The sequence below is a fragment of the Lepisma saccharinum genome, chromosome 1 (assembly GCF_977018435.1).
Source record: "Lepisma saccharinum chromosome 1, izLepSacc3.1, whole genome shotgun sequence".
NCBI lineage: Eukaryota > Metazoa > Arthropoda > Insecta > Zygentoma > Lepismatidae > Lepisma > Lepisma saccharinum.
In genome coordinates this window covers 91,513,923-91,535,779 of record NC_139229.1, presented here as the reverse complement: position 1 = coordinate 91,535,779, position 21,857 = coordinate 91,513,923, and the positions used below count along the sequence as shown (strand labels likewise).

At 40.9% G+C, this 21,857-nt stretch overlaps 1 protein-coding gene across 1 annotated transcript in view; it reads left to right on the top strand.

The window, feature by feature from the left end:
* Positions 1-21,857, top strand: part of kn (EBF transcription factor knot) — a 311,766-nt gene that overhangs the window by 67,192 nt on the left and 222,717 nt on the right. Inside the window, exon 4 of the mRNA XM_083134627.1 lies at positions 3,176-3,231. Coding sequence (XP_082990753.1) covers positions 3,176-3,231 — 56 coding nt within the window. The remainder of the gene's footprint in view (positions 1-3,175; positions 3,232-21,857) is intronic.

The following is a 21,857-nucleotide window of genomic DNA, read 5'->3' as shown; positions in this document are numbered from 1 at the left end:
GTTTGTTACCTTTTTTTGCCCCTCCTCCCTGCTGCCTTCTCTTCGGTCGCTTTCCTTCCTCCTATTCATGGCCCTTTCCAAATGTCAGGGCCCGCTATTGTTTTCGAAACGGCTACTCCGGATCACAGATAGAATACACGCCGCATTGAAAAAGGATAAAAGGTCGATACAGAAACACGAAACAGTACGGATTTCTCCCCCCTTTTCATTCAGTCTATTTTTCTGTGTATATTAATATGGAAAGGGGGGAAATCCCCCCCTTTTAAGCTACCTTTTCAAACATTTTGCCTTTATAATCCGAAAAGAATGATCGCTGCTTCATTGTGTGTGGATAAATGGACCGACTTGGTATTTGATCGGCCAGAAGCAAGTGCCATTTTTTTTAAACCTCAGGCTTTAATTTGTGAAAGGAAGTTAGGTGTACAATCTCTGAAGGGGGAGGGTATAATTCAATCAGAATTCTGGACTTTTTAAAAAAACGAATACTTTGAAAATCTGCTTTGTATTGCTATAAAAGCTAACACAGAATGTCAGAAATAATGTACACAAAAGAAGTCGTCCTCTTTTGTATTAATAGTAACAACAGTGTAATACCAGCAATGGTTTTCTCAGGCTGTTCTCTAGTCGGTTTGTTATCATATGCACTCTTTTGCATCCTCCTGTTTTAATTATTTACGCTCTGTTTGCAGTTCGTTTGCATGGGAGTCAGCAAATATATCTGAAAATAGCTAGTATTCGTCCTATCTGTGTCAACTGGATATCCAAAGATGAAATAATTATCCCCAGCGTTCTTAAAATACAATTTGTTCTACGATATTTTTCTCTTATTTTGAAAATGAATGTTAATTAATTTAATGTTTTATAATTTCCATTATATTGATGATATTTTTGTTTTATGGAGGAAATGAAAGTTTATTAATTTAATGTTTTATAATTTACATTATATTTTGGATATTTTTGTTATATGGAAGAAATTGAAGTTTATTCATTTAAAAGTTTCACAATTTCCATTATATTGATGATATTTTTGTTTTATGATGGAAATTGAAGTTTATTCAGTTGAATACTTTACATTAAATTGAGCATATATTCATAACTAACACTTTAAGTAGAACGGAAACAACATAATCAGAGCAATACTTGTCAATCAATAAGATTGCAACGAAATAGAATTTAATCACTGATTAATAACACCGATGTGTATATGGAAAATATCATATTTCGTAAGAAAATAAGGAATGATATTCAAGACTCAAACTATCTCAACCTTTTCTCCCTTTTCATTATAGTTTCATTATTGTTCTCTCTTCTCAATCTTTTCTCTCTTCTTTCTTCGTTTCTTTCCTTCGATTTCTTTCTCTTTCTGTTCTCCTTTCTCAATTTGTTCCTTTCCTTCCTTCTATCTCGTTATTTTCTGTTTTCCTTCCCCTTTCTGTTATCACTGTTTCTTTTCTTCCTTTCTTTCCTTCTTTCTATATTTTTCTTCATTTCTTTTCCATCTTTTCTTTATCTTTTCATCCATTCCTTCGTTCTTTCTATTTCTCTATCTTTTATTTATCTTTCTTTTCTTCCATTCTTCGTTCTTTCTATTTTTCTTCAATTCTTCCTTCCCTTTTTATCCTCTGTGCTCTCTTCTCACTGTGTTTCTTTTCATCCTCTCCTCCCTCTTTCTTTTTCTTCATTTCCTTCCTTGTTTCTCAGTTTCTCTTTCTATTCTTCCTTTAAATTCTCTGTTTCTCACTGTCTTTTCTTTCGTTCTTTTCTGTCATTCCTTTCTTCTCCTTCTCTGTCCTTTTATTATTTACTGTCTTCTCTCTCTTTCTCTATTTGTGTTTCTCACGTATGTCTCGTTGCTTTTGTATTTCTATTATCTCGTTCTTTCAGTTTCTAATCCTGTGTTTGTGTGTGTGTGTGTGTAAGAGAGAGAGAGAGAGAGAGAGAGAGAGAGAGAAATTCTCACCCTTAATGATTCTGAAAATCCTCTAATAGGCTATTTTCAGTTAGGCAAACCGGTGGGCTAGAGCCTATTCACACCCACCCAGTGCCTTCCACGCTAAAATCTAGTCCCGATTAACCAGTCTGTGAATAAAGCACATCCCAAACAAACATTGACATCGTACAGCAGTTCACAAAAACACAATCAAAAAGCCCTTTCGAAGTCAATGGTCGGACATTCCCGCAATTGAGACTGCAACCTGAAGCTCTTTACCTCCCCCTGGCTTTAGCAGCTCCTTGCAGCCGTGGGGAGATAGTTGTCGGTCTTTTTCCTCCTTCTTTTCTTCTTCCCTTCTCCTTACATTATACGGCGCAAAGCGTTCCCTATTTATCTCATTTGCCGGCGTGCACCTTGCAGTCCCTGCGGGGCCTCTCTTATTTGTAATAAAATAACCCGCCAACTGGTCTCCAAGGAGACGGCCGCCTCGGGATCTTGCTCTCCCGAAAATTCTCCTCCCTCTCGGCGTCCGGGAGAAGGCTCGACGTGTAAATTCAGTTACAAAAGTTGCCTCCCGTCTGCCACTGGACTTTTCCTTGCCGTTGTTGGATTGTATTGAAACGACAGAGAACATTTCTATGATTCAGGCCAACAGTACCGGCTCTTGCTTTTTTATGGGGAAGTTATATCGTGGATTCGAGCGTGGATTGCAGCGAGACGATAGCTGCAGACAGGATAATGGTCTGTGTTTGTAGGAAAGAAAATTTAGGGTAAAATATAGAAACGAGGTTATGTTTTTAAGCCAAATGGTAGAATAAATGGTTCCAAAATTGCAAAAATTAGAGTTTTTAATTAGAGACGTCACACGACATGCACTTTATAAGTAAAATTTTCCCCTAACTCTTAAAGCTCTTTCTTGAACAAGGAGATAAAAAGTTACTAAAATACAATATGAATTTCAGTACACAAACTGTATGAAATGCAAGAGAATAATGGAAAACATTTGTGCTGAATTTTCACTCATCTGGTGGATCGAGTTGCAAAATTATATTATTATTATTATTATTAATAATAATAATAATAATAGTAATTTGGAATATAATTTATTTTTATTAGCTTGTTTCCTGTAAATATAGTGGATGTTTAAAGAAGCTTATAGAAAAAGTAATATTCCTAAAGCTTAACAATTGACTTCAAATCTGAATAACGTGAAAATGATTATCTTATCTTTTCTTGTTTCAGGTGTTAGGCAGGAACAGGACATATACGTTCGATTGATAGACTCTGTAACCAAACAGGTGAGTAGTCATTATGTATTAGATGTAGTTCATTTATTACACCTTATGAAACTTATAACGGTCAAATATTGAGTGACAAGTAATTAATCTAATTGCCCGTTAGTAGGAATTAATTGCAATTGGTAATATTAATATCCGTCGCGAATACAGGTGTCTAGCGAACTGTCTTAGCCAGCACTAGCTTGCTCAAACACCGTTTTTCGCCCGAATTCGGATTTACATGCATTCTTATGGGAATATCAAGAAAAATGCAACTTCTAAACCAATGGACCGAATTGGATGAGATTTCAACCAGCGGAAGAACACCTCATGAAAGTACTGATTCCAAGATTTGAGCCTAATCAGAACAGAACTACGGGAGTTATGAATTATTAAAGATTCATCGCCGGATTGAAAGGGAGAAGCTACCCTACCGAGTTGTTCCTGCTTTTCGTGACTGAATACAAAAGAGGAAGAGTTAGCCTAATCTCTGCGCGAGGGGCTGCTGCCAGGGGTTAAGGACCTGAGTGAGCATTGGCCAGGATAGGAGGACAACGGTCAAAGCACCAGAAACAATAAACAAGCACCTGATCATAGAGGGTACAGCGTCACTACGTTCAAATCTGAAATAAAAGGGATGATTTGGAACAGTTTTGCACAGTTTTGCCTAGAATCGCCACCGGAGTGTGAGCTACGCGCGACCGAGCTGCGAGTTGCAAGCAGACTCGAGGTCTGGATTTGTTTTTCCACGAGTGAGTGTTTCAGAGCCATGGAGTAGAGCAGAATATAGAACCAGGGGGTCGTCCTCCCCTTGTCGTCAACGCATCCGTGCACATACGTGTGGTTATGTGAGAATCACGCCAGACACGTCCACCTGTGTCAATCGTCCGAAACAACGTCCAAAGTAGTGAAAGTTAATAACAATTGATATCCATGTGAAACCGCGAATGGCTCATCGCGTATGTTCATCTCATCGCCCAAGTCACGTATCTGTACTTACGAGTGACCGCGAAGAACTGACCAATTATTGCGCAAGTTGTCGTATGGAGTCGACAGTGTGCGTGTACCGTCCTGGACGTCCCTGCGAAGTGAACGAGTGAAGCCAGGATTCGATGATGCCAGATGGAGCTGCCGACCGATCCACTTTCGCCAACCAGGATAACCGCGAAGTGCAACCCTGGAGTGCAGATGTCTTCCAGAACTGTAGGACCACTTTCACCCAACCCAGGTCAGAGGGAATGCAGCGAAGGTAAGATCCAACCATGTTCGTGTGTGAGAAAGATGACGACTATCTACCGCGAATCTGCGTGAATCAAATCATTGCTTAACTTAAATCAGTGCTATGGCATCCCTAGACATCTGTTTTCCGGCGGAAAAAAATGTTAAAGATCAGAGTTAATGTTAACAACAAACAATAGTTCATTGAAATATATTTATACCTTCAGAAAAGATAGAAGGGGTTCGCACAAGGAACAATTATTCACTTTATACTTAAAATCCTAAACGATAAATTGTAAAAGGCCATGTAGCCAAGGCATAGCAAGAGTATGGTCAAAGTAGTAATTAATCTAACCTTTGTAATTGTCAGATTGTCGCCATATGCCATGGAATGAGAGTATGAATGTGAGATCGAGTGAAAGAGGGCAAGATGTACTGTCTATTTATATGTGCTTTAATATATGTGTATATTCAGAAACACCGTAGTCTTATGTAACGTCATTTCAGGTATTTAAAATCAAATCCTCCTAGGTTTATTCTCGGTAACTCCGACTGTTAGGCACTTATCCTGACAGTATTATAATTCATGTAATGTTTAATTCGCCCAGCAGGTGAGGCGAGCGATTCTTCGTTGTTGCGTTGCTAAGCTCAGTTCAGTTAAGTTAATTGAGTTAATTAGTTATTATTAAATTAGCAGCTCGTGACAAACTGTACAGTCAAAATAATAGATGAAATAGGATAGGATTTTTAAATTTAGCAATAAATACTGACACCTTTGGAACCTGCCAAGTTTGACAAAAGAGGTGCTACAAGTTGACAGAAAATATTCTGCCCTGCGAGCCACACCGACAGCAACTTGTACTTTATGCTCTCGAGTTACTACACATATCGTTGCACCTGTGTCATAACCATGAAATGACAAATTTTGACTTTTCCATCTAGTCCAATTTTGGTCTACTTTTTGTTGAGAGATTCCTATGCTAACTTATATGACCTACTAAACAGCCTTAAGTAGGTACAAATCTTACCTCTTTTTGTGCTCTACGGGTTGTCACAAGTATAAAATCACAGTTTTTGTTGGTTTGTTTTTGTTCAGGAGAACACACGCTGACGTTCTCCTGAAACGTCACAACAAAAACTGAGTTTTTATGCTTGTAACAACCGTAGACCACAAAAAGAAGTAATTCTACAATGCAAGCAATACGTACGAGAAAAGCATATCTTAACGAAGTTCATGTGGCACGAATGGGAGAGGAAAGAAGAGTTTACAGGATTCTTGATGGGAAACCTGATGGTAAGAGACCTGTACAAAGGCCAACACGAAGATGGAGTGATAATGTTGAGATGGGCCTGAAGGAAATCGGTAAAGATGGAAAAGATTGGATTGATCTTGCCCAGGACAGGGACAGATGGAAGGCTTGTGAACCTTCGGGTTTAAGAAGGCTAGAGAGTTAGTTAGATAATTTATCCAAATGTAAAACATGTTTTTCCGGGACCTTGAATATTACAATACTTTTATCTCAAAAGTACGATTTAGCACATTCCTGGTTTTGATATTGGTGCGGCGATGTGCATAATTATATACGTACTAATGAAAATTAGAAAATATAATTAAGTAAAAATGACCTCTGACACCGTAATGCACAAAATCACACAGTACATCACAGATTATAGCAACCTTATGTATCAATACATGAACAAGAAGAAAAGGATTTGGTTAAATGAACAAATCAGGGTTGGTTTACCTCTTGGTGGTAAATCTAAAAAAATGGGCATAATTACTAAAAAAGGTTCGCCCTGATTAACAATCATTTCTCTTGTCGCCTATTTGCACAAATGTTTGGTCTCCAGAATCTACTTTATTTCGGTAATTACACACTTGTTATTCCATGTGATGCATGAACATCATATTATATAAGTATTAGTGTACAAAGGACAACCATTGCAATGACCTCGCATGTAGTGCTCGAAGGCATTCTCAAGTGGGGTATGTTTACTTACGGCTTGTTGGGGAATGATCCAATGTTTTAACATGGACACAGCTGAAGGAGATGCTTTGCGTAGCTTTTCCTAGCTGGGGGACTGCTTGCAGAGCAACAGGGGCCATCAAATTGTTTTAGGAAGATTTGTATTAAGGAATACAACACTATGACAGTGCTTGTCTCGCTTATGAATCGAACCCTACACCACTTGCTTCGCAGAACGCCTGGCTAACAATTCCTCTATGAAGGCTCTCTCTATCTTACAGCCAAGCTCCACTGTGGAGTGGTTGACACAGCGTGCTTTCGGAACATCTCCAGCGGACTGCTCGAATCTGTCTAGCGGGCCTAGTGGGCGTGTAGAACCTGAGTAAGGGGCTTAGCGGTAGGTTCTGGGTTAAGATGACGTAAGCAGCTCGCTTGGTTAATTGGCTGCTTCGAGAGTTGTGACTCGTTCCGATGCTTCAAATGGATAACAGTCAAAGATGTTACGGAAATAATCTCTCTTCTACAACACCCGAATTCGCTGGTCTGAATCCGGATCTGGGCGTTTGTGATTGTCCCGTCATCAGTTTCATTTCATCACTCATCCTCATCGTGGCGATTGGCCAAAAGTAGCAGAAAAGCGATTCTAAATAACAAAAATCAAATCAAAATTTCTCTGCCTCTCTTTCTCGCTTAAAATTTGAAATTGAAAATTTAACATAAATTTGTTGTTGTCATAGAAGAAACAAATTCGCAAAAAGGAATCTGTAAGAACCAAGACATCGTCTATGATTTCGTTCCTAGAGTCTCCTCTGATCGCCCGCAGACTAAAGTACCGGAACAACACATTGGGTGCTAATTCTATTTGTAGTCGTTGCCCTTAAACGTAATTTCATTATCCCCTGGTCGCCATTTTTCCCGAACAGCTTCCGCCAGCGCCATCTACCCAGAGCACGCAACGTTACTTCGCCGTCTCCCTTCCCCCTTTCTTCGCCCCCCGCTCCCTGTTGCGGCTCCATGCGAATCCGTCCATCGCCACTCGGAACGTCAGGTGCGTGAAGGAAACCCAGGTGTTCCGAATGAACAGACTTGGCAGACTTATATAAAGGGAAGCCGAAGACATGAATACGGGAATAAGGTGAAGATTTATCAGAACAAGAAACAGAAAGATGTTTTCTTCTTCTTCTTTTTTCGTTTCACGGAAAGAGAAATCAGTAAGTGTTGCACAGAATAGTTCGTTTATTTTCTAGTGTAAGAAGCATGGGCGTAACTTCGGAACTAAGTTTTGGGGTAGGGAGGGGGGGAGGGGGGCAGCGTTGAACTTGGGGTTTAATTTTTGGGGGCAGAGTCGAAAATTTTTCTATCCCTTAAAAATAGCATCCAGGTCGCAGGAGGTTAACAAAAGTACCATTAACGTCTAAATTTTAATAAACCTGATTTTTAAGGGGGGACAAATTTCCCTCGTGCCCCGCCAAGTTACGCCAAAATGTCAACCTCACTAACATGTAGTACACCTTGAACTGTATTTTGCAGTCTAGCGAGGCTCTGGCGTCTGGACTCAACGCCAGTTGGCTCGTGTTGTGTGTTGCCCTTCTTTGTTTGTGATTGTCCTTTCATCAATCTCATATTTTCACCGTTCATCCTCATCTTCGCGATTAGACAAAAGTGGCAGGAAAGCGAAGTAAAATAAATCAATTCAACCAACCAATCAGTTCGTTGATTTTTAAATTTTCTTTTAGGGTAGCTATTCTGCCACTTTGCCTGGAGGCGACGATGAGGATGATGAGTAATGACATGATGACATTGATTAATTTGCTTTATTTTACTTCGCTCTTGTGCCACTTTTGGCTAATGGGAATGAGTGATGATATGAATAAATTGATGAATGGACACTCGCAAACATCCATGCCCAGGTCGGGATTCGAACCTGGGACCCCTGGCTTCGTAGCGCGGTGTACTAACCACTCCGCCACGGAAGTCGGCTAGAACAGTTCGTGTCAAGCTTAGTTTCAATAGTGGATCAATGACGGAGCGGATAGTTGTTATTTTATTAATTTATTTTAACCATCGTTAATCTTCATGTACGACGTTAAATAATTAAATATTTTTACTCAGTATTATAAATAAACAAGCTTTCTCTAACGAAGCTTCCCGATGGCGTAGTGGTAACTTTATCGCCTTTGCAATCAAGGGGTTCCGGGTTCGATGCCCGATGGAAGCTTAAAGTTGTTCGGTTCCCACCTTAATTTGTAGGATCTTCCTTTACTAGTGTGAAATAAAGTATAATGTTCTTCACTAGTGTGAAAAAAAGGACAATGTTCTTCCTGGTGTGCATAATGTAAAATTCTTTCACTGGTAGGAGGTAAATTAAAACTTTCTTCAGTAGTGCAAAGTAAAATAAAACTGCATTCATTATTGTCAAGTGAAATTAAACTTTCTTCACCAGTGTGATGTATAGTAAAACTTTCATCACCAGCGTGAAGTAAAGTAAAACTTTCTTCACTAGTGTGAAGTAAAGTAAAACTTTCTTCACCAGTGTGAAGTAGTAAAGTAACATCTTATTCACTAGTCTGAAGTAAAGTAAAACTTTCTTCGCTGGTGTGAAAGAAAGTAAATAACTCAAGTTACAGAGGCTAAAATGAAATCACAAATCACATGTATGAAATGTATTATTTTATTCTGACAATTTTCAAAGGAGAGTAGGCCCTCCCTAGCCCTCACTCCTATTATCCATGAATTTTGTACTCTTTAGGACACAGAATATCCACTGTTGACTTATTTGAAGAAGAACTGGAATATTTTGCAAGATAAACTTTCCTTCTCTTTCGGAGGAAAGAGGAAGAAAACGCTCTCACGACCATAACTTCCCGTACGACGAAACTACCGCCATCTGTCGAAGAACTGGTGAATTAGGAAACAGGTGCAGACCCCATTACACGGTCGGGGAGTTCCGAGGTTAAAGGGAACACGGGGGTTGGGAGATGGGGGATGTGGAGAGGGGAAGAGGGTGTGAGGACGAGTGGCAGGATGGGTTCGAACTTGGAACAAGCCCAACGAAGGGTTTTTCATCCTAACGAGAGATATAATCCCGAAAACCCGCCCATAAATGGTCAATGCCATTGTCTGCAGTTGCAGCGACCATGTGTGTAGGCCGTAGGGGGCCTCTGCATTGTCTCCCGACCACAATCTGCGAGAGATAACCTCTTCCTTGGCTATCACGAGGGCGCAAGTGGACAGATGTCGATCCTCGGGACCTTCCACAGAAGTTTGTTCTGGCCTCCCGATCGTTTGGACCAAAACTTGTTACTTTGTAACTCAAGAGTTGATTTGTGTTCCAAGGGCCTCCCCGATGGCGTCATCTTGTAATCAAGGTGCCCCGGGTTCGATACCCGGTGGAGGCACATAGTGGTTCGGATCCCACTTTCAACTATAGGTCCAACCCCGATTAGCCTACCTGTGCATAATAACAATAATGACCCGTGGCTCGACAGCCCTTGAAGGGCCTTGACCTATCTCCCGACCGCCAGTCTCCCTCCCACAATCCTACCTAGAGGTGTGGAGATCTTCAACCAATAATGGGGTGACGTGGGGTCAGCACGTCGAACCCTCAGCCCTTCTAGGAGGTTTCCCAGACTTGTTACGCTACTCACTCGTAGCTCCCCAATTTCCTCACGATGGTGGGTTGCTACCGGTCCTATACAAAGGCCGAGAACCCAGGAGGACTCGAACATTTGCCGTCCCGCAGTCGGAGTCCAAAGCACAGCACCCTGGACGGCACGTCCACGAGGAGGACACCTGTGCTTAAAGTGAACTTAAAAAACATAAATTCATTACATTTCATTTCATGATCCTCATTGTCTTTGTTAAAACAGTGAAGTAATTTTAGATTAATTCCTTGCTTATCTGCATAGCATTGTCTCCGATTCCGAAGAGTTTTAGAAATATTTAGAGATGAATTAACAAGATTTGTTGTTTAACTAACAGTTTTTTTAACTTTATTTCACAATGGTGAAGATACATTTACCTCGTTTCAACTACGAAAAAATATTTACCTTTTCTCACAATGGTGCAGAAAATTTTACTTTATCTCACATGGTGAAGGAACTTTCACCTTATCTCAAAATGGTGAGTAAATTTCTAGTACCTTATTTCACAATGAAGATAATTCTACCTTATCTCACAATAGTGAAGTAAGTTGTACTTTATTTGACAACAGTGAAGAAAATTTTAATTTGTTTCATATCGGCGAAGATAGTTTTACCCTAATACAAGCAAGTCGAGGAAGTTTTTACTTTGTTTCACACAAATGCAGAAAGTATTAAATTGTTTGACACCAGTGCATAAATTTTTACTTTATATCACTAGTGATGAGAGATTTACTTTGTTTCATACTAGTGGATAGAGTTTTATTTTCTTTCACGCTAGTTAAGAAAGTTTTACTTCATTTCAGAGTAGTGAAGAAAGTTTAATTTTGCTTCAGACTAGTGAAGAAAGTTTAACTTTGCTTCAGACTAGTGAAGAAAGTTTTACATTACTTCACACCAGTGAAGAACGTTTTACTTTACTTCACACCGGTGAAAGTTTGTTTGTTTCACACTAGTGCAGAATGTTTTACTTTATTTCACACTAGTGAAGAAAGTTTTACTTAATTTCACGCTAGTGAAGAAAGTTCTGCTTACTTCACACCAGTAAATAAAGTTTTACTTACTTCCACAACAGTAAAGAAAGTTTTACTTACTTTCACACCAGTAAATAAAGTTTTACTTACTTTCACACCAGTAAAGAAAGTTTTATTTACTTTCACACCAGGAAAGAAAGTTTTACTTACTTTCACACCAGTAAAGAAAGTTTTACTTACTTTCACACCAGTAAAGAAAGTTTTATTTACTTTCACACCAGTAAAGAAAGTTTTAGTTCGTTTTACGCTGATGAGGAAAATCTTACTGACTTCGCAATGGCGAGGAAACTTTTACTTCATCTGACAAGTACAAAATGTGACGCAAAAATTACAAAAATTAGGCAATATTTCTGCAAAATCCGTCCACAAATTTTCTCGGTGATAAGCAAACACAGTTCCATAAACTGCATAAAAACAAAGCAATAACTTAAAGTTTGCAAGGATTGGTTGTTAAATTTATAATTTTAGCTGTGAATAGAGAACGTGTAATACCTTTAGGTATTTAAGCCACAATTACATAAACGTTTACGTGGCTGGTATCATGGATTCTTGTGGCCTCCATGTGTTGAAAGCGCCTCTGGTGTCTTCTTAACGCAAATCACGGAGGAAGTAGTGAAAACAAGCAGGCTGAGAATGGCAAAGTCTTTAAGGATGAAATTCAATTTTCGCTTTTCTGCTGCCTAAATTGGAGGAAGGAAAAGGGGAGGAGGGGGTATGGTTGTAGGAAAATTAAATTCCAAAGTTAAACACGTTAAGGTTTTCCTCGTCTTTTACCCCCGCCCCCCTTCCCCTCCTTCAACGGTCCATCAAAGTTAAAAGGCAAGAGCAAAATTTCTTGTCATGCAATTCAAATCCATCTTTGGGCGAGGCAACTTCGCTTAATATCATCAAGGCTTCCGCCAAAGATTTTCAAGCCCTTTTGGGCAGGGATAACAGGGGAGGAATTCTAAGACGAGGCTGTGAAATTTCCCACCCTACTTTTTAGCCTCTATTAAATTACACTGCCTCCGAATAGAAAGGGATTAATAGGGTAACGCTACTTCTACGCAATAGTGGTCTTTTGAATTCCTATCAGTTTGGTGATACTAGTAATATCCGTGTCATTATATAGGTACACTTGTAATTTTCTATGTTCTGGATATTTATAAACATTTAGCAGAACTGTATAGCTTAACAAGTTAATTCATGTAGGGCAAAAAGCTGTTTTTATAGTAAGATAATCTGTGTGAAATAAACTGTAAGCTTAACTGTAACTCTACTTCAAATAAATAATAATAATAATTGCTTGGGGAATAGAAGAGGAACTCAGAATTCTGTATGAAAGATGGCAGTTTGCCGACCTTCGAGGCAGAGTGGTTAGCACTCTCCGCTACGACGCCAGGAGTCCCTGGTTTGAATCCCGGCCTGGGCATGGGTATTCATCATTTTCTTATTCTTCTCGATTAGTCAAAAGTGGCATAAAACGACGTAAATTAACCAAAATAATAAAGGGAGCTTTCAGACTGAAATGAGAAGCGTAGCAAACGAAAATTCAGGAATAAAGGCAGCCTCTTTTTCTACCGTAGCGACACAACAAGCTGCACTTACCATTTGCGTGTCGTACGGACTGCGCCGTTTCTCAACGTAATGCATGGGTCTGTTGTTCGCGCCTGCGCAGTGAATATTTCATTTCACAAACTGGCGGTGTCCGTGTCACTTGTCGCTTCGGTGTGAAAGCTGACTTAAAGCAAACTTAGGTAATGTCGTCGCCTTGTAATCAAGGGCTTCCGGGTTCGATACCCGGTGGATGTATGTAGTGGTTCGCATCCCACTTTAGACATGCTTCGATTTGTTGTTTAAAGTCCACTTTATGCACAGTAAGGCTAATCGGGACTGGACCTACAGTTTAAAGTGGGATCCGAACCACTTGTGCCTCCACCGGGTACCCCTTGATTGCAAGGCGAAGACTATACCACTGCGTCATCGGGGAGGCCTTTTAGACATGCTGTCTTCTATATAGGCGTAGACCTTCAACATTGTCACTGTTGAACATAAAACTTTTTCGGCTTAGATCTAATCGGTGCCCTAAAAAACATTAATTAGGATTAGAACTTTATCACGTGTCGATAGAATACGAACTAAGCTTACGATAAAAGAAGGTAAACAAACTATTCCAGGCTTCTCGCTATCTCCCCTTCGTTCCCCTTTCGTAGCTATGATGAGGACTCGCATCGTCGTGCATAAATATTTAAAAGAAGGCCCATTACGCTTATCTAAGTTGACCGAAATGGGGATGCTTTCTCGCGGAGTACACGTGCCAAGGAGGGGTTGGAGGGGATGCGGCAATAGTAATGACCAACTGCTCGCCATTGTTCTTATCAGGGAAGGACCAAGGGGGAGGCTGGAAGAGGGGTGAAGAACGACGAAAGATGAAGTCGGAATTAAGGGTGTCGCAGCCGGACTAGTAATTAGAATCAGGAGCAACAGAGGGCAGCAGTGTATCACAGAAGGGAAAGAGGGGTTCCAAGACGGTTAGGAGGTGGAGGGAGGGGGAAAGGCTGAGATAAGGATTTTATTGTTTGCTGAGGTTGCCAAAGGATGAAGATGTGGACGGAAATTGACTCGTTGCCGGATTTTCGTCACTTTATTTCGGAATCTCACCCTAACTAAAGAGACAAAGAAAGATAGCTTGCATTGTGAGTGAATTGCAATGAAAAAGTACGCTTAGTAAGTTCTCTAGTACAGAATACAGAAGGTTCCCAAACTTTTTCGTTTCATGGCCACTTAGTGTTTCAATATTTTTCCGCGGGGCTCAAGTCAGAATGTAGGCGTAGCCTATCTAATACTTGCAATGCTCAGTTAGTGTGGTTAGGTTGCTTGCCTTAACTCGAAAAATAAACACATATTTTAAATTTAGAAAGTTTTTATGTGTAAAAAGTACTAATTAAGCATATATTTGGAACAATCATATCATTGATTGAATTTCAGTGAAAATATTTGAACATTTCGCGACGCCCCTGTAAACCAGCCACGGCGCCGCGGCGCACACTTTGGAAAGCACTGCTCTAGTAAATACGATTTGTAGCTCAATATTGTTTATGAGTTTGAGTTTTAAGTCCACTTTATGCACAGATAAGCTAATCGGGGCTGGACCTGCAGTTCGAAGTTCGATCCGAAGCAATATGTGCTTCCACCGGGCATCGAACCCTTGAGCTCTTCATTACAAAGTGACGACGTTATCACTACACCATCGGGGAGACTCAAAATGGTTGACGAAGAACCTAACGAAAAGTTTGATTTTAAGAATTGCCGCTTTTTCAAAACTTGATTTTCTGTTCATACAGAAGTCAAAATGTATCACATGAAGTTTTGTTGCATGAATTGACTACAGTTGTACGCGTATGTTCGTTTATTTGAAATTATAGTGTATGATCCTTTCATTTAATGACTTTTTAGTGCATCAGTTGGCAAAAGTACTTTTTTTTTATTTGTGTGTATTTTGATGCATCAAAGTACATTATTAGCAGTTTAAGAACTTCAATATGTCAATAGATTCAACAGTCAGACACTAAGTGTAATGTGCCTTCTCCTGTGGGGTTCACAGTCTGTCTCTGTCTCTGTCTCTCTCTCTCTCTCTCTCTCCACCCCCCCCCCTCCCCCGTCGGGATTCACATGCGAAACAGCTGTATTCTCATTTTCCATTCATCTCCTTGCTCTGCACTTTGCAAGTTCTCTTCCCATGCATCCTTCATAAACTTTTTTTCAGTTTCTTTTTCCGATTAAGTAAATTTCAAGTCAATAAAATGCAGTAGTTTCAGGTACTGATCCATAGCCACATTTGTACCCTCCGGCCTGGGAACAATTGTTCTAGTATCGCATGTTTTCCTTGGAAGCATGTAATCTGCATCTTTTCCAAAGGCACAAATATTGTGGAGCAAGTGAGATTTCAGACCGAAGCGACACCTGTCGCTTTTGAAGCGAACCTTCAGCAACGAATAAAACCTTTCGAACCGAAGAGACACGGCAAGCTTGGTATGGGCCATTTTCTTAGTATCATGCATCGTATCGTTTTTCGCGCACGCGCAATGAATGCTTTAGGGAAAATTCACACCACATGCGACACGTGTCGCTTGAGGATTTCACCAAGGGAACGCAGGCTTGTGTGGGCTGTCATGCCGTCACAGTGTGAAAAGTTGCCATTCCCAAGCGCCATATGTCGCGTGTCGCTTGTTGCTTCGGTCTGAAACCTTACTGAGATTTAAGAGGCTCGTGTCGCTTGTCGCTTCGGTGTGAAATCTCTGTGCAGCTTGTTACTTGGGCCAGAGCTCCCTAAGAGTACGTTGCGTTTTCTTTTTCACCAGTTCTTTCCGGGACGACAAAGAAATCTCAAGACAGTTTATCATCAAGAATAAAATTTCTCAGTTTAAATCAATTAAGAAAGTGCTTAAAATTTCAGATTTTTCATCTTGAGGTTATGACTGACGTTTGTCAGTCGAGATCTCGCTTTCGAAGGCGACAAATCAAACAACTCCGCAACGTTGGTACCCCTGATCGCCGAAACCGTGACAGCTGGTGGCTCTTGCACTGCTTAACTTTCTTCCCATGTTCCTGCGAACTGGGGGGCAGGACAATGTAATGGTCCCCGGAATCAAATCTTCGCCTATTACGTCGGTTAGTGCAACACTTCCAGCAGCAAAATTGTTAGCTGTTGCTTAGCAACGGTTTCCGGGACAAATGGACCGCGTGAGGCGATATACGCGACGACTTTGCAGAAAAGAAGGGCTGCTGGACGGGACAGCACGAAGCTGCTGGCAGCCTTGTTTATACAATTGCACATAAACTAATCAAGATTGGATCTCTTTGTGTGTGTATGACGCTACAGCCGTTTGAGCCGATCTCCATGACGAAGTGGTTAGCACAGAGCGCTATGACTCCAATGGTCGCGGGTTCTAATTCCTGCCTGGGCATAGTGTTCTTTGTGAATATCATTTCATCAATTTTATCACATCACTCATTCTCATCGTTGCAATTAGCTAAAAGAGACAGAGAAGCGACTTACACAAATCATCAATTTCACATAAAATAGTCGTGATTAACCCAAAAGCGGAAGAAAAACGACGTACAATAACAAAAATAGGAAAATTTCATGAATTTCATCTAATCATCGTCGCGGTTAACCGAAAATCTGAAGAAAAGCGATGTAGAATAACAAAAATTGAATACATTCATCAATTTCATCTAAGCATTGTTGCAATTAACAAATGTTGCGGAAAAGCGACGTAAAATATAAAAAAATAGAAGTACCGTCATCAAGTTGGTCTGATCATCGTAGCAATTAAACTAAATGTGGAAGAAAAGCGACGTAAGAAATTAAAAATAGAAATATTGTCATCAATTTTATCTAATCATCGTCGTGATTAAGCAAGAAGTAAAGAAAAGCGTCGTGATATAACAAAAATTGAAGTACCTTCATGAATTTCCAACTAAGCATCGTCACGATTAATCAAAAAATAGGCAGAAAAGCGACGTAAAATAGCAATTCAAAGGTACAAAATATTCATCTATTATATTTTGCTCTCTTCTTGGATTTTCCTTTTCTCTTCTCTCCTTTGTGCAACTTCTTTGGCAGCTTTTTACCTCTCCCCGTCCCCACCAAGAACTACCCGTGATGGATACTGGCCCGGAAACGGTTTTGAAGCCGCGGTTGCCTGAAGATTAATAAAAGATGGCTGGCTTTCAGACGCGGACGCCATCCACAGTCTCATGGTTTATGTAGACCGTGGCCGGGACTCAACAAGCTATACCTAATTATCGGGGATTTATTACTTTGTCCGGTGGTAAACTATAAGGGGGAGCAGGGGGGAGGGGGCTCTGGCCAAGTAATTTAAGACTAGGCAGGTGCCCGCGGTGTTGGGTTGGGATTACCCACATTCACGCACACATGTGCGTACGGGGGGCAAATTCTGCAGAGAAGTTCCTTTGCAGAACAGAGTTTGGGAGTTCGTTTATCTTGGGTAGCAGTGGCGTATTCTACACGTTACCGCGTTTACCCGGTAAACCAACTTTTTGTTATATGTTTATATATTTTGCTTTAATATATGTGTAATTGCTCATTATATATTATGCAAACTTTTAAGACAAGCTCTTAAACCAGAATTTATTCAAATGATGTAAAGAAATTAAAGACTGATTTATGTATGCCACTGATTACTCTCCATTGCACCCTTCTGACGGCCGATTTTCTCCCCGATTGTACACGGGAAGGGAGTGGCGTCAGTTGCACTGTAAGAAAGAGTAAGATAGAGAGAGAGGGGGATAGAGAGAAAGAAAATAATAAAGTAAGGAAAACAAAAAGTGAGAAAAACAAAGAGAGAGTGTGGGAAAAGGGAAGAGTAAGAGAGTGGGAAAACGAAAGAGTAAGAGAGTCGGAAAACAAAGAGAGAGAGAGAGAGAGAAGGAAAACAAAGAGAAAGAGAGAGAGAATAGGAAGAACAAAGCGAGAGAGAGAGAGTGGGAAAGAGAGAAAGAGAGGAAAAAGAAAACTGAGTGGGAAAGCAAAGAAAGAGAATGGGAAGAACAAAGAGAGAGAGAGAGAGAGAGAGAGAGGGGGGGAAAGAGAGAGTGGAAAAATAAAAGGTGTGGGAAAACAAAGAAAGAGTGTGGGAAGGACAGAGAAAGAGGGAAGAACCAAGAGAGAAAGTGAGAAGAACAAAGAGAGCAAGAGTGGGAAGAAGAAAGTGTGGGAGAGTGGGGGAAAACAAAGAGAGATTGTGAAGAACAAATAGAGAGATTGGGAAAACAAAGAGAGAGAGAGAGTGGGAAATCAAAGAGAGATAGAATGTGAGAGGAACAAATAGAGAGATAGTGGGAATAACAAAGATAGAGAGTGGGGGAAAAAGTGAGAGAGTGGGAAAATGAAATTGAGTGTGAAAAAGAAAAAAGGTAGAGTGAGAAAATGGAAGAGAGAGAGAGTGTGAAAAAAGAATAGAGTAGAAAAGGAAAAAGAGAGGGAAAAGAGGGAAAGGGACGATGAGGAAGAGAGAGAGAAACGACAGAGACTGATGATAATTAGGTGAAATGACTGAAGAAAACTCACCCACATCCTTGCCAGGACTCGGAACAAAGAACCTTCGACAACAAGATTGAGAAAAATAAATTAGTAATATATTGAGCTTAAAAATCTATTTTCTTGTTACTCGTGGCGAATGCAAGTAAACAATCAGCTCGAGGGAGGCGAATCATGTAAGTATTGTTGCCACAAACAATGAACGAAGTAGCTACAAAACAGTAAGTCCTATAAACAAACTTATAACAGCGTGAGTACACCCGCTTTCAGCAGTTTAGTTCGGATCTTGATCTCTCCTCTTTCCGAGAAAAAAAGTGGGAGCTGGTTAAAACGGAATAAAAGTGCAAAAAAAATCCGTGATCTGGGGAAAAAAAAAAGGGTCTAAATCAATTCCCTGTGCAAATGGCCGAAGACCCTGGGTTGCGGAGGGCTGGGTTCGGGAAAGGGGAGAAAGTCGGGAGCCGTGTGTGGTGCGGCCTTCCCAAAGGAATGATTCGGTAATTGCCTGTGCTGCCACCTGGGAGTAATTAGCAGACCGGTCGGTTTGTCAGATCGGACAGATGAGCATCACACTCCGAATGCCTCTCGGGGAAACGGTTACCAATGATCTCCCGTGTGCGTAAACACAGGGAGCTCTTCTCGGAGGCTCACGCATTTTTTTTTTTTTTACTCACTCGCGGAGTAGAAGTTCAATGTTGTTCCATTTCTTTTTCTTCTTTGTTTCAAGCCCACTTTGTGTACATATAGGCTAATCGGATAACAGGTATTGAACATGAGATCTATTGATTACAAGATGAGGTTATCGATCTACCAGTCGGTTAATCGGGACTGGACCTACAGTTTAAGGTTGTTCCCGAACTACTGTGTGTCTCCACGATATCAAACCAGGGACAGTTTGACTACAATGCGATGACGTTACTACTATGCCAGTTAGGCTGAACGGGACTGGACCTACAGTTTGAAGTGCGATCCGAACCACTCCTTGTCTCTACCGGGTATCGAACCCAGGACCCCTTGATTAAAAGTCAGCGATGTTTTCACTACGTCAGTTGTGCCTTCCCGATGGCGCAGTGGTAGCGTCATCGCCTTGTAATCAAGGGGTCCCGGGTTCGATACCCGGTGGAGGCACATAGTGGATCGGATCCCACTTTAAACTGCAGGTCCAGTCCCGATTATCCTCAGTGTGCATAAAGTGGACTTAAAACAACAATTCAATCAACCACTACATCAGTTACGCTAATCGAGACTTTACCTACAGTTTAAAGTGGGATCCGAACCAATATGTGCCTCCACCGAGTATCGAACATGAGACACCTTGATTTCAAGCCGACGACGTCACCACTATACGATATAGGTTAATCGGGACTGGACCTACAGTTTAAGGTGGGATGCGACCCAATGAATGCCACAATGTATCGAGTCCGGACCCTTTTGATTACAATGCGTTAGCTATACCACTATAACAGTCGTTAATTGGTGCAGGACCTACAGTTTAAAGTGAGATCCGAACCACTATTTGTGTCCACCGGGTATCGAATCCGGGACTCCTTGGTTACAGGGCGATGACATCACCAATGTTCCAGTATGTTAAGCGAGACTGGTCTTACAGTTTGAAGTGCAACCCGACCTGTTATGTTCATCCACCAGTTACCGAATCGAACCCAGTACCACTTTATTACAACGCGACGACGACGGGCAGCCCCTTTTTTAAAGCATTGACGAGACGAAACAAGACTTTGTATTATCTCTGTTTGGCAGTTCAGCTCTGTCTTGTCTAGTCTTTTAAATGACCTTCTCATTCTCAGTCTGTCAGTGTTTCTTTCGTGTTTTTATTTACGGGTATAATTACGAAGAAACTGTTATTGAAGTAAACAAAAGGTCATAAATTTGGCAACATAAAAGAGCACTCATAACCCATCCATAAAATATGCAGTCTTAGTGCATCTTATATAACTCAATTCGATTTAAGTTGCAGGTCAACTACCGAAATGTTCCTGCCGGGGATCGAACCTGGCACAACTCGATTCCATTCTTTACCCAGAGTAAAGAAACCAAGAGCAAGCTCTACAATCTACTCAATGCACGAAGATCAAAGCTCTCACAGGGTAACTTATTAAATTTCCCCTAATCTCCCACCCCTCCCTCCAAGCTTGGCTAATTTCTCAGTTAAAATCCCGTTCAAATTAGAAAAATTCCCATGGGATATTTTATTACATTATTTTTCAAGCTTCCATTTCGAAGATGCCGAAATTCCCACGGGAATAAGCCCCCCTCCCCCACCACATCGACAGATTCCCTCAGGATGTTTCGATTTTTCCCTCCTTGATTAGGGAATGAAGACGTGATTCTTCTCCTTTCTCCGTTGCAAATTCGCGCGGGAATTATTTTTCGAAAAAATCCCTCTGCAACAGTGATAAAAGATTCCCTCTCATGCTAATTTCGCATTCAGAAAATCCCTCAAGGGGAAAAATATGTAGTGAAAAAACGCTGGAGGGTGAATTGTGACTGTTCTCATTGAAAAGCATGTTAACTTTGAAACCCTTCGTGTCAGGTATAAAATGGTAACGTGCTTTGGGGGAAAGGGGTAGGCAGATGCTCCCGTAGTCTTCTTGAAATTCTCTTCGTTTAGGGAAAGGCAAGATTCTGACATGTAATCCCGTAGGAATTACGGAAAGAAGGAGGGAAAAGTTATCGTGACTTCTTTTCTGAAGGGGTTGCCTTGTGTTCCCTGTGCAGAGCTGTGACGTAATGAATGTCAGTTACCAGGAATATGATAGGAGATCAAGATAACGTTTAGCGTTATTCTCTTGTTGGGTGTAAAAACGTACACTTGTTCATGTTCAGCGTTGGGTATATCAATCTATTTACGTCGACCTCCGTTACGTAGTGGTTAGCAGAGCGCTCTACAACTACAAAGGTCCGCTGTCGTCTTCTGTGGCGGAGAGATTAGCTACGACGCCAAAGGAGCCAGGTTCGATTCACTTTTGGCTAATCGCTTCGACGAGGATGACGAAACTGACGAAAGGACACTCACAAAGAACACCCATGCGCAGACCGGGATTCTAATCCGGGACTCCTGTTCGTCGCGTTCTGTGCTAACCGCTCCCCTATGATGGTCGGGTGAGCGGCGATGACAAGAAATAAATGAAGAGATGCTCACTAAGGAACGACAATGTGCAGGATAGGACCCAAACCAGAAGTTGAGTGTCTGGACCGTGACTCGACTATTCAGCGTTCTTGGTCACCTAAGGGGTTGTAAATCGAAGCCGAGAACGAGTTTTGAGTTTTTGTTTTCAGTTCGGAGCCGCTGATGTCTAGACCAGGAGCGTATATTCTAGGCTATATGCGAAGCCTGAAGTCTAGAGTATAAAATACAGGAGAAAAATCGATCAGAAATTGTAAATAATATTATTCATATCAGTGAGATGATGATGCTGATTCTGGAGTTGGCAACCTGATTTCTTATGAGTTCGCAACCTGATTTCTTATGAGTTGGCAACCTGATTTCTTATGAGTTGGCAACCTGATTTCTTATGAGTTGGCAACCTGATTTCCTATGAGTTGGCAACCTGATTTGCTATGAGTTGGCAACCTGATTTGCTATGAGTTGGCAACCTGATTTCCTATGAGTTGACAACCTGATTTCTTATGAGTTCGCAACCTGATTTCTTAGTAGTTGTTAAATGTATTTCTATTCATAGCCTACGACCACGTGACATTGTGAGATAGCCCAGATCTTGGA